General features: G+C 47.4%; 3 protein-coding genes across 3 annotated transcripts; 2 read left to right on the top strand and 1 right to left on the bottom strand.

The window, feature by feature from the left end:
• Positions 1–436: 436 nt before the first annotated feature.
• BO82DRAFT_327898 (RTA1 domain-containing protein) lies at positions 437–1,561 on the bottom strand (the record flags this gene model as incomplete). Its single annotated transcript, XM_025632987.1, has 3 exons — positions 437–651; positions 712–786; positions 855–1,561. The coding sequence occupies 3 exons, from the start codon at positions 1,559–1,561 to the stop codon at positions 489–491; spliced, it is 945 nt and encodes a 314-aa protein (XP_025495555.1). The 3' UTR covers positions 437–488.
• A 481-nt stretch (positions 1,562–2,042) lies between these two features.
• On the top strand, positions 2,043–3,379 carry BO82DRAFT_389479 (Zn(II)2Cys6 transcription factor domain-containing protein; the record flags this gene model as incomplete). Its single annotated transcript, XM_025638453.1, has 2 exons — positions 2,043–2,111; positions 2,189–3,379. The coding sequence occupies 2 exons, from the start codon at positions 2,043–2,045 to the stop codon at positions 3,377–3,379; spliced, it is 1,260 nt and encodes a 419-aa protein (XP_025495556.1).
• A 2,937-nt stretch (positions 3,380–6,316) lies between these two features.
• BO82DRAFT_351207 (putative acetylornithine deacetylase (ArgE)) lies at positions 6,317–7,597 on the top strand. Its single transcript, XM_025634358.1, has one exon. The coding sequence runs from the start codon at positions 6,740–6,742 to the stop codon at positions 7,535–7,537; it is 798 nt and encodes a 265-aa protein (XP_025495557.1). The 5' UTR covers positions 6,317–6,739; the 3' UTR covers positions 7,538–7,597.
• The last annotated feature ends 5,539 nt before the right edge of the window (positions 7,598–13,136 follow it).

Genomic DNA, 13,136 nt, shown 5'->3' on the forward strand with positions numbered 1-13,136 from the left:
TGCTTCGTGCTTGGCCCAATCACTGTCTATTGTTCGGTGTAACCTTCCAATCGATTAAGTATTGCATATAATTATGTGGATTGCTATCGTTTATTCTCTTGCTATCCTAGTTGGGACAGTAGCATAACTTAAAATCTTAATTAATCTGACCTGACCTAGCCGTTAGCCACTCTATCTATACCTAATTGACTTATTTTCCCTTAATAATAATATAAAAAAATAACTAGTAAAATTAAAATATAAAAAAATATAGATTGGCTGTAAATAACTTAAATATAGTATAAATGTAAAGCTGTTTATTTTATTTATAAGACTATAGAATTATACCAAAATGTAGTAGTATAGTTTTTAATAATCTAAATCTATTTAGTAGTTTTTAGACTTAGGATTAAAAACCAGTCTGGTGCAGTCTGGTGCAGTCTGGTCCTTGGTCTTTGCAGTCTTTTCCAACCCCTAGTCTCTTCTAGTCAATGATACCACTCCACCCCCTACAGATCTCTACCGTCTATACCCTTGGTCAGCTCCAACCCATCCTCTGTAATCTGGCTCCCGGTCTTCTGATGCTGACCACGAGCATAACGGCTGCTGATTGCAGGAAGAAATATCCCAGGAAATGCTATAGTTATTAGGATTGATCCAATAGCCACCATACTAAACCCAGGCCTAATTTAGCAGTCGAACAAAATCTTATAATCAAACAGTATAACTTACGTTCCATCTAGAACCATAAATTTGGTCTCATTTTGCATCATTGGGTTTCCCCATCCACCCGCCATCTCCGGAATTCTGGTTAATGTTAGCCGGTTACTTGATACAACTGAGATTCTTAAATATAATATAACAAAAAAACTTACCGGTAGATACACCGAATTAAGATTGTTATAAATGCCACTGTCTGACACGCCACAAAACCCGCCAACCCCCTCTGGTTTATTGAATGCCATGAGAGCGAGTTATAACCGGCCTGATTTCTCTGATATAGATATATCTTTTTTGTAAAGTCAATTGTCAGTACCCCACATACTGCCATTGTGGCTGCCTGGAAGGCAATGCCTGCAATCATAATATTAGTCCCCGCGCGCACCGCGCTCTCCGATCCTTTACCGTTGGCGGCGGTGGCCTGAAGCCCCCCACCGGCTAACTGTGTACAAAAGCCGATCGCGTCGCAAATAATAAAGAGCCACGTGTAGAGCTTCGGGTTAAGGAGGGAGAACTGAGGACCGCAGGTAAGGACAACAGTCTTAACAGTCAGGTAGAGCGCGGCGGCGAGGAAGGAAGGGGAAACAATAAGTAAGAGGGTCTGGATAATGAAGCCGCCGTTGCTCCAGGGGTTAGCGTGGAGCATGAGGCGGCCGACATAGCCGATCACCTCGCCTGCACATCCCAGAAACACCAGGGCAGAGTAGAGGCGCACTCGGTAGCGGAGGCCCAGGTAGATCTGGGCAAGAGCGCAGAGGGCAAAGACGAGCAGCAGAAAGACATTACCGCCGAGGTTGGGATAGTAGCCCAGTGTTGTGGCCGAGACGGGGCAGTCCGGGGTGACGCTGGTGCAGTTATCCATTGTTTAAAGCTGAAGTGTGTGGTGATTCTGATGCTGTTGCGGATTAGGCTCATGGCTGCAGGGGGTAAGGTGCGCGTGGTAAGTTGTATTTAAGCTTAATGCAGGACTAGAGATCTAGGCAGAAGGTTATAGCTTTGATTTTGCGATAGAGACCCTGACACTAAAAATGGAAGCAGGATCATGTAATGGATGGAGTCGATTGGGATTAAGATTTGTTCCTCGTTCCTCGTTCCTCGTTTATCGTTTATCGTTTATCGTTTATCTCTGGTGTATCGTTCTTCGTTCACCACGGAAAATGCCGCTTTTTGATTGGCTGAGCCAGGTATCTTCTCTCAGTGCTGGCCCACTGGGTCTGGGTTATTTTCGTGCCGTACCGTACCGTACCGTACCCAGCGGAAGATCCTAGGCCCGAACTACTTGTCCCGTCCCGTACATCACGATTCAGATCTCATTTCCAGAGTCCACGTCTGCCAGCTCCACCATGCCTGTTCGACGCTTCCATCGGAAGTCCCGGAGTGGTTGTCTGCAATGCAGGAGTCGCCGCGTCAAGGTACGCCCGCCTGATATTATAGGCTATCCATTTCCAGTATCCTAAAATAGGGCCCAACTAAGCAACCTTGGATGTAGTGTGACGAGGGGCGTCCTGCTTGCTTCAACTGTATTCGAGCACAGTGCAGCTGCCTTTACCACCGACCAACACAAGGAGATCCACAATCACAATCACAAGCACAAGCACAAGCACAAGCACATTCGCAAGCACAGCTACAGCCACAGCTAGTGCCATCCCTATCCCCATCCCCATTCCCATCCCCCGCCAACACTGTCTCACGACCCCTATTCGATTCGCTCGATCTGATTCTTATGAACCATTTCACCGCCGCCACATCTCTCTCCCTCTTTGACGGCCCCAGGAATCCGCATCTATGGCAAAGACACATCCCCTTCGAGGCTGGCTCGAACCCGATGCTTATGCACGGCCTGCTCGCTGTCGCGGCTCTCCATCTGGCCATTACCATCAAAAGCCCCCTCGAGGCCCAGCCCAGTGATCACACCTACCATGTGCGCGCCCTGCACCACCACAGTCTCGGCCTGCAGCTGTTCAATACCCAGCTGGCCAGCCGGTCCCCTGCAAACGATGTCCTCTTCACCTTCGCCATGCTGCTGATCGTCTGGGCCTTCGCTGCCCCGATTGCCGCCAACGATACGCTGACGCTTGATGAGATCATTGACTCGCTTAGTCTTATCCGTGGATGTAAGGCACTCTTCCTCTTGCACCAGGAGACTATTCTCTATCGGCCTGTGGGCCAAATCGTGGGGATCCGGCCACAGCAGGCGGACCCTGGGCCCTGTGCTTCGGACCCCTCGATTCTGTCTGATATCCACGACCTCTTCGACAACTTGCAGACGATAGCCTGCGACGATACAGTCTACCAAAGGGCCACCTTCGACCTTCAGACCGTAGTCTACAAGGCCTATAACCGACAGATAGGACTGCAGGACACCCGTCTTGTCGCCGCATGGCCAGCGAATGTCTCCGAGGAGTACTGGGCGCGTCTGCGACGCCATGAGCCCGTGGCGCTCCGGATATTTATTCACTACACTGTACTGCTGCAATGCTATGAGGAGGACTACTGGTGGATGCAGGGCTGGTCGAGTAGTATCCTTAAGGCAGCAGAGGGGGCGCAGACGCTGATACAAAGGGATCGAATGGGCTGGGAGTGGTGCTATGGGAAGATTGTGTCCTTGCGAGACCGCAGGGCGAGCGGGGCCCAGCCAAATCCAAGTCCGAGCTGCACGGAATCGATGCATATAGCCTAGCAAGCACCAGCGGTTCTTTTCAAGGCTTGGTGTTGAATTCCAGGTCACTGATGTTATAAAGTTCAGACCGATCATGATTACATATTGCTTCCAAGTTCGAGAGTAGGTTAGCTTAGACTTGCTTAGCAACAAGGCAAGGGCATATCGTTGGGATGAAAGGCTCACTGAGTCATGTGACGAGCAAACACGCGCCCAAAGTGAGTTGAAGTCGCTTCAGGTCTTCATCTCTCATGGTCTGAAGCTGCCCGGACCTTGATTTTAGATAATAGAAAGCACTATGTGGTGGACGGAGCACCGTGGGGTCAGCTATTCTGCGACGGTCCGTACCCGCGAGCATAAGCTAAGCCATCTGACATAGGGATTAGAAGGGATCCGAGGCCCTTTCCAGCATGTAACAAAGAAACTGATCGAGATGGTAGAGTACCCTTTTGGAGTGTATCGCATACGGTAGAGTCTTTTATCCAGTCCTTGACCCGAGCTCTTTTACCGACTAAGACAACTAAAGTATTTTAATTGGAAATTTACTATTATAGTTTATAAACTAATACAATATAAGCTCTAGTCAGCTAATAATATATATATTTACTTACTAACAGATTTTTAAATTAAAGAATTAATAATAGCTGTTATTAATACTGTTTTATACTAGAGTGGCTTAACCTGACTGTTGTACCTTAACCTTAATCTAACCATAACCTAGCAGTCAGGTTAAGATAAATTTTTTGATTATACAGTTAAGGTCAGATTAAAATATAACTATTATTTTAACTATTTATATTAATAAATCAAAAAAGATTAGATATAGCAGATAGATTAATAACTATAGCTTAATTTATGATATATATATTTTTATATAAATAATACAAGCCTTGGTAACCCTCGCTTACGCTCGGGGGAAATATATATCTAAGGGCCTGATAGGATCTTATAGGCTTCCTTAAGGCCTTCCTTGCGCGGCCGTTCAAGGCCTTCCTTGCCAGACTGTTCAAAGCCTTCCTCGCACGGCAGTTTGCAGGGCCGTTTACAGGGCAGTTCGCAGGGCAGTTCGCCCCCCGCGCTCTTGAGTGATTTCAGTAAAGGGTCTAACCTCATGTCTAGTTTGTTGACCACCCTACAACTGGCCCACAAACTAGACTAATTAGAAGTGCAGAGACGTTTGGTAGTGATTTAGGCATGGCTGACGGCATTGCACTTGGCAGGTTGTTGTGGCGAGGTGCCTGGAATAGCCAATTGTATGGGCCCCCTGAAGGCTCTACAGGCCGAAGGCGCCAAAGCAGGAACTGACTTATGGTTTCATAAAAGTAAGATCCAGGCAACGTTTTTCCTTTGCCACCCTTGAACTGCGCTGACATGTATGTCTCAGGTCGACAGAGTGGTCTCTGGGAAGCCCAGACACCGCTGGGTCTGTGGCTTCAAGAAAATCAAACTACAACGCTGTTCCTGGGAGGAGTAAACATCGATCAGTGCATTGTGAGTTATACGATTTTCGATCTATATCTACAACCCAGCTCGACTAAATCAAGTAGTGGGGAACTTTACTTGATGCATTTTACAAAGGCTTTGATGTCATACTCGTTCCTGACATTTCAGCCACGGACAGTCCACGTTTGTAAGCAAACAACCAAAACCTTATATGCTACCTGGCGCTAAATTCTGTTTTTGAAAGTGCAACAGAGATGGTTTACTACAATGTAGACGGTAAGCTTCTATGATGTGTGACTGACTAGCTACTAATAGCTTGATCTAGCACGAGGTTTCTTGGCCAATTCGACCCAGATATTGGAGGGCCTAGCAAAGTAAGAACTGATAGAAAGATGTTTCGTGTGATCGTGCAATCTGCTGAGCAAGACTTTCACATGATTGGGCAAGCGCACGGCCCTGGGGATTCACGAGTTGAGGGAAAGGCATCCCAGAATTGAAGGGACTATTCGCCAAACATGTTAGTATGGATGTAGAGGAGCACTGCGCGGAGAATCTGATTCTGAGACGAGCGAGATGATGTCAACATAGGGGCAGCAGAGAGCATGAAATCAAGATCTCTCGGATGGAAACTTGACAAAGCAATGAGCAAGCATGACAAAAAGAATCTCTTATAGGCTGTTTATCATAGGGAGCAGGATGGAGCGAATGGCAAACCGCGCCGAACCGCTCTGGAAAGGAAGAATCCACCTATTATCGTTATCATGTTTAGTTATTTTGTTACGTGATGGCAACGAACGACCCGCGCGCCCTCCATTAACATTTCTCCACTTCCTTCCCGGATGCACAATGGCCTTTGCTACTTAGTATGTAGGTTTACTATGTTACCAACCCCGTACCCAACCTACAAGCGTCACTGCCAACTCAGTGTGGTTATGACCCCAATCCCTTTCTTGGTTCGAGGTACTGCTCGATATAGCCAGCTCGAAGAATTTAGGGGCAACCTCTTACTCATCTAAACCACGGATACTGAAACATACCGCCTGGAGACCGAAGGAAATAATCATTGCGACGCTGGCGGTATTAATCGTATTGAGAGGGCTATAGAAGCTTGCCGCTTCAGAACCGAAGGCAAAGGTCATCGCCTTCTGGATAGATGCGTCCTCTCAAGTTCGTAGCCCGTCTTCTAACGTTTGTCCAAATGATCGGCCAGTCGCAGTATGAAGGAGTTACGCTACCCACCACAAAGCGCGCGTCGGTATCGTTTCATCATGTCTTCTTGCTGCAAAGTTTCTCACAGATTATCCAGTCAAGGTCTGTCGGTTGCAAATCTCACCTATCAGAAGAGCGGCTCCATAACTAACAGTATGGTATATGATACTGGTACACTAAAGGAACGAAGCCGAACCCTGTGGGTCCCCATTTTCGCCACCCGACTCGCGGATAGCGTTTGAGCTTGTCAATGGGAAGGCGCCCATTCAGATTATAAAATCTCGAAGAACCTGCGCCATCAACACTCACCAAACCAACACTTCAGACATGTCTTCCATTTCCACTCAATTGATGGATTCTTTTGATGTTACCGCCGACGACTCGGTGACTCTAACCCAAATTTTGACCAGAATCGATTCATCAAATGTGACCTTATCAGCCACCCCAGGAGCCGGAGAGACGCGGATCGCGGATTACCTCACTGCATGGCTCGAACATCGGGGTATTGAGACTCATCGAATTGAGAATGTTCCCGGCCGTCCATCTATTGTTGGTGTGATCAGAGGATCTGGTGGCGGAAAGGCTCTAATGCTTAATGGCCATATCGATACAGTTAGTTTGACCAGCTACGAGCGTGATCCTCTATCTGGACATATCGGAGAGAAAAGCGGGCGCCCTGTCATTTTTGGCCGAGGCGCGTTGGACATGAAGTCTGGGCTCGCCGCCGAAATGGCAGCCCTTGCGGCTATTAAGGCCAACAAGGCCCCCCTTCGCGGGGATGTCATCTTCGCCGCCGTGTCGGACGAAGAAGATGCGTCTCAAGGCACTCGAGACCTGATTGCCTCGGGCTGGCGCGCTGACGGCGCGGTTATTCCGGAGCCGACCAACCGCGTCCTCATTACGGCCCATAAGGGCTTTGTGTGGGCCGAGGTCGATATCCTGGGAACTGCAGCTCACGGCTCTGATCCGGCCTCGGGGGTGGACGCGATCCTGCAGGCTGGATGGTTTCTCACGGCTCTTGAAGAATACCAAAGCCAGCTACCAGTTGATGATATGATTGGGCCAGCATCGTTGCATTGCAGCTTGATACACGGCGGTGAAGAGCCCTCTTCATACCCGGCGAAGTGCACCGTGACCGTCGAGTTCCGTACTATTCCTGTCCAAAGCGACGAATCGATTTTGTCCGACCTGAAAAATATCCTAGGCACAATCGCCCAAACCAAACCTACCTTCCGATATAACGAACCTCGACTGACTTTGTCTCGTCCGTCCTACAAACTACCGGTCGAGCACTCGCTTGTTCAGCAGACAGCGGCGATTGCTCAGGATGTGTACGGCAGTCTGCCGTCAATTGAGAGTATGGCGATCTGGTGCGACGCGGCTCTTCTTGCCGCTGTAGGGATCCCTACTATTGTGATCGGCCCGGCAGGCCAAGGGCTACATGCAAAGGAAGAATGGGTTGATGTGCAGAGCATACGGGAAACGGAAAAGATTTTCGTTCGCCTTATCTCCGAGTTTTGTAACTAGACATGGTTATTCCAGGATAATCTAGATTCAGAAATAATGATGATTCAAAGCTCATCGCGGTTGTGGTGGCCAAATACTCATATACTCATTGAAGAACTACTAGAAACCCTCGGCCGCGAATCCATCGATCTTCTCTCTTTTTTTTTTTTTTTTTTTTTTTGTGAGCGAAAGGATTTAAAGACTGCTCCGACAGGATTACCTTTTTTCTAAATATCATCCTTGTGAAGAGCTCAATGTCGCGATAGCAGACTGAGTCAGAATATCTGTCACAGGGATATACTTGGAAAGATTGCTCTGAAAAGTCGGAATTTAGTTGCGCTTGCTTAGAGAGGAGTCGTCAGGTAGAGATATATTCTATAGAAGCAAAATGCTAGATTAGGTCCTGGTAATAGTAGACCAGAATTAGATTATTACAAATTAGATAATTATACTTCTATAATAAAAAAACAACTCTACATAGACCTAGTTATACTATTACATTATACAAAAGTGATCTACATCTAGAGTATTCTTATTGTTTATTTGTCTAGAGATTTTGTACTCAGCCGGAAATATACTATTAAAAAACTATATTCTAATTAGCCTAGTCTTTTTTTAAAAAGAAGAAGCACCTATATATGTTGTATTTATATATAAATATCCTTATTATTACTGCAACAGGCGAATAGTTTTAAAGTATTAATAAAAATAATACTAATATTTATTATATATTTAAAGTATTTTTTCTTACAACATCTTAAACATCCAGTTAGAAAACTTTGATTAGCTTAATCTTCCAGCAGAGGTTAGTCTATGTAGTTCTAATTCAATTAAACAATAAAATCTATTTCTGCATTATTTTCTAGTTATAAGTATTTATTCTATCCAGATAAACCCACTTTACTAGTACTATTCAACTACGGCAATTCCTATCAGCATTCTTAGATTTAATGTTCAGAGGAAGCCATCAAAGTCTTTGGAAATAGTTTAATCTAACTCAAGTTTCTTTACCAAAAATAAGGTCGTTCCAGTATTAGTAGTTATTAAGTTAAGCTCGGGGCACAGACACAGGCCATAAGGAGAATTTGGAGACAAAGGCAAAGGTTTGGATTCTGTAACAGATGACTTAGGAGTAAGGGATTCAAACTACAATTAGAACGAGTATACAACAATAAGACTGGTGTAGGTACAGTATCCATGTTTGTATATCTACCTGTCCTTGTCAAGACAGAATGTAGAACACCATGCTATACAGGAATCGCAAGTTTTAGAAATACGATACATTGTGTCTTATCCTTGCCAAGTGCTATTCCTCCCTGTGTCATCTTCCTTCGTTTCTCAGATCTATTGCCGGATGTGCAAATAAAACTCTCAGCTATCCCTGGAACGTAAGCTTGAGATACGATGCCTTTCGGGCCCAACGCATGATACCACATAGGTTCAGCACAACCTGTTCCCTCCCGCTCCTGGAAGATCGAACCATGGAGTCGAGTTCACATAGAGGAAATATGAAGGCGTTGGCGACTCAAAATTTTGGAGGTAAGTATCGTTGTTTTCGAAATGGAGGAAGCACATATAATGCTGGGCGGCATTTATAACCGATATACTGTCATGAGCGGTCAGTAAAGGCGTAAAAAAACCAATGTAATGCAAGACCATGTGGTAAAAAAGGAGGCTTTTTGCGCGATCTGTCCACTGTAGAGTAAAATATTCTCGCCCTGGCGGAGGCTGCTTCGACAAGAGCTCATCAATAGACGAAACTCCTTTAAACGCTCTGTCCGCGATGACGTGGACGGTTACCCAGAATACAAAGTTATTTCCCAGTACGAGATGCTCTTGAATCCAATTTTTGGGCCTGTCAATCATAGTCAGCCAGGTTGCCGCTAAGATAGACTGTCATACGCAAAACCTACATTGACTTATCGTTACGGTAGCGCCAACCTTTCAAGAATTCAGGGTCTATGACTACCCAGCGCCTGATCAACCATTTCGGCTACATTTCAGGGTTGAAAGTAAGGTGCTACATAGCAGGAATTAGCATTAAATATAGTGAGGATTGAGCCGACCAGGAAAGTATGATTACCCTGTAGTAGAGGCACTCGTTCGTATCGCGATAGGAACCTGATTCGATAACTGTACCTGCTCGTGATGCTGAGCCAGCAAAAAGACTCAGTGCAGAAGCTGTCTGGACTCTAGCTCGTTAATGCTTATAATCATGATCATCATCCCCGAAAGGCCGGCAGAGCAGGTAGTCAATATCCTTGGCTGTCACCAGAAACCGCTCCCTTAGTTTGGTAGGCAGTTCATACTTTCGCGTGAGTACGTTTCGTATGAACTAAGGGTATGTCAGCAGAGAGTACCTATATTATTAAGGAAAGGTGGCAATACGTTGTAAGCGTCTTCCTTTACTTCAAGCTGTAATGTTCTGGACGTCTTTCGCTCCCACATGAGATCATCGTAGCAAGCTGATTGATTACTGATGACTGAGAGGGAATTCTATTCGGTCGCGTTGTAGTATAGCTCTCGGCGAACAATTTCAGGACTTGAGGAGATGGGTCCGGCTCATCCTGAGAGAAATTCTTCTCCGCTGGCTCGTCACGGGCAAGCCTCCAGCTTTTAGGGCGAAAGGGTAAGAAGCTGCCAGTCATATGTAATATACAAGTTAGGGGGTTAACTCACAGTGCCCGGTTCTTAATCGCTTGACCATGTCTTTTGTACGTCGTGGGTGCCAGTTCCTTCAAGCATATGTCATTCTCCCCGAATTCCTGTTCATGCTGATAATCTAGGGTGCACCCACGGGAAGCCGCCAGGCGTTTTTTGTTCCTCCACCTGTTGCTTGTGATATCACGTGCTGGAGACAAATAGATATATCGCGGTTCTCGGTCTTGTTGAAAAGAGTAGGATACAGTAAAACGGACCTGACGCCCTGGCTATGTATCATTACTTTAAATCATTCCTGCCTCGATGATCCTAAGCACCAGTGGTGTTCACTTTGCACCCCTGGTGCTAGAAGCTATAGAGATTGCACCCCTATCACCCGCACCCAGTCTACCTCTTCGTTTCAGAGAATACTTGGAGCCTAGGGCTTTTTGAGAATTGACCGTGCGGTTGCACTCGGGCTTAAGTACGGCTTAGCGGACGGAAAGCCCTGTTTTCCACACCCTGTGGTCGTATGTGTTTGTTCAATGAATGAAACAGTACATGATTCACACGGAACAAAACCTTGACGAAATCCATACTTCTATTAATCTGCCGAGATAGGCCGATAGTATATACAAGAACCAAAAAAAAAAAAAAAAAAAAACAGCATCGCTAATCGCTGCACGCCAAATAACCCTCCCCCCAAGAATAAATTAACGCCAACCCTCCTTCCCCAAGATCAGACCATTCAAAGATCCACATCGAACGGATCCTCAAACATGCCCCCCGGCAGCAACCCCCCGGGCGTTGACGGCAACAGCCCGTTCCCATGACCCGGGTAGAGCGGATACGATGCCTTCACGTCGTCCCGCGGCTCCCACCGTCCTCCACACCCATCCTCCTCCCCCTCGGACCCCGTCGCCTCTTTCCCACCTGCATCCACCTCCGTGATCGCCAGCAGCAGCCGGAGATTCTCCTGCAGGGTCCGCGAGTACCCTCCTCCGCCTCCTCCTCCTTCTCCTCCGCCGCCGCCGCCGCCGCCGCCCCTACTCCCATCGGGCCCGGTTGGGTCTACGCACCCCATCACCGCTGTCGCGTGCGTGTGGAGGTAGATGTTCCTCGCAATCAGCAGCTTCTGCTCCAGCTCGTGCACCTGCCGCGTCAGGAGGGCGGTGCGTTCCTGCTGGCGCGAGCGGTAGGCGCGCTGCGCCACGCGGATCTGGATTTTGCGGCGCTATGCGGAGAGATTAGTCGGGTCTTTTTTGGTTGAATTGGTTTTTTCGAAATTGAAAGGGGTGCTGGGCGTCCGGGAAGGAAAGGGGAAGGGGAACTTTGCTTACCTCCTTGGTGGCTGCGTCGTCGACTTCCCCCGTGGTCTGGTCGATCATCCTCGGCCGACCGCGTTTGCGCGGGGTTTTCGTGGCTTGTTTCTTTGGTTGGGCGGGGTGGCGGGATAGTCGGGGGTGGTTGTGGATTGTGGTGGTGTTGTATTCGTCGTCGTCGGTGGAGGAGTGGGTTGGACTTGTTGGGTCGAGGATAGAAGATGCTTGTGAGGGTGTGGGGGATCGGGACTGTATGGAAGAGGAGGGCGATGATGATGATGCATTGAGGAGGGAGAGGTAATCCAGCATCACGGCGGGGTCCAGGGTCCATGGACTCGTCAGCATCTCTGCTTGTGACATCTTTTGACTTTTAGAGTTGAAGACGTTGAGAACTCAAAAATGATCTGTAGATCTGTCTACATTCGGGTGAATATACCCCTCTATATATAGTACCCAGTACATACTGGCAGTTCGGATACAACCCCAACCGCCAACGTGCATCAATAAGCTATTAGGGCAAGTGGGGAAGGGGGGTCTGAAGTAAACCCTGCAGAAAATGAGATTCACGCTCGCGTGGACAGAAGAGATTAGCCCCCAATCCTTGGACTCCAACCATCATGACCCTGGTCTCCAGGGTGCACCGTGATTGGAGGTATCGCGATCATCACGGAATCGGGACTTCTCGTGGTTGTGAAGCTATTCCCGTTGTAGAGTCAGGGACTGAGCCTTTTTTTGCCCCAAGGGGGGGGGTCGATTGGGTCGGAAGGGAAGGAAAGCCCTAAGTTCTGCAGGAGCCGGGTTATCTACGTACTAAGTACCTAGCTCTGGCCCGGGTATAAGGACGGTTACCGGGCGGAGTTTATTTGTTGTGTAGACTAGCTGGTTAGTGCAGGGCGATGTTTACACTTTACCTGAAACGGAAGAGCGACTTCTTGATTCGGCATAGTGTGGTGGGCCCCTCAATCGATTGATTATTCTATCGCGCCGGTCGAGATGAGATTGTCTACGGGGAGGGATCTCAGCCTGAGGTGTTTTGGCCTGATGTCAGGCCACTAGTCAATGCTATCTTACTAAATGATTGGTTGATGGGCAAATTATGGAATGCTATTTGGAGAAATTGGTGGTCGGCTGGGTCCGACGGTCGCAAGCTGGGCGACTCTAACCCTAGCGCGGTTAAGCTTACCATTCTTTACCTTTGTCTCTGCCTTTGCCTCTTACAGAATATAGATAAGAGATCTGATGATCGAGGGCTGATGACTCTGGATTTGGAAGCCTCTCGACCTGTAGACCACTTACCATTCACACCATGCAATGTATTACAAATTCAGGTTGAGGATGAAATTTGTCATGCGCTTCTGGAAAGATCTGCTTTCTGTATTGTGCTGATCTGAGGCTGGTGATGTGGGCGATGTGGTTTGCTTGCGATTTGTAAGGTACCGGGATTTGCATCTGAGATGGGTACAGAGTGATGAGCGGCACATTCATCTTGCTTGCAGACCCCGGCTCTGGCTCGAGATTGCAGGGAATCCTTGACCATATCGGGACTGGACTATTTTCGATGGCACGGAAGTCTTCTGACTGTAATAAACTAAGCGGACATGTAAATCCATAACATCTGGTTGTTCACTGTGATGAGGTTGATATACATCCCAAATCAC

The sequence above is a fragment of the Aspergillus uvarum genome (assembly GCF_003184745.1).
Source record: "Aspergillus uvarum CBS 121591 unplaced genomic scaffold BO82scaffold_7, whole genome shotgun sequence".
In the NCBI taxonomy this organism is placed as follows: Eukaryota; Fungi; Ascomycota; class Eurotiomycetes; order Eurotiales; family Aspergillaceae; genus Aspergillus; species Aspergillus uvarum.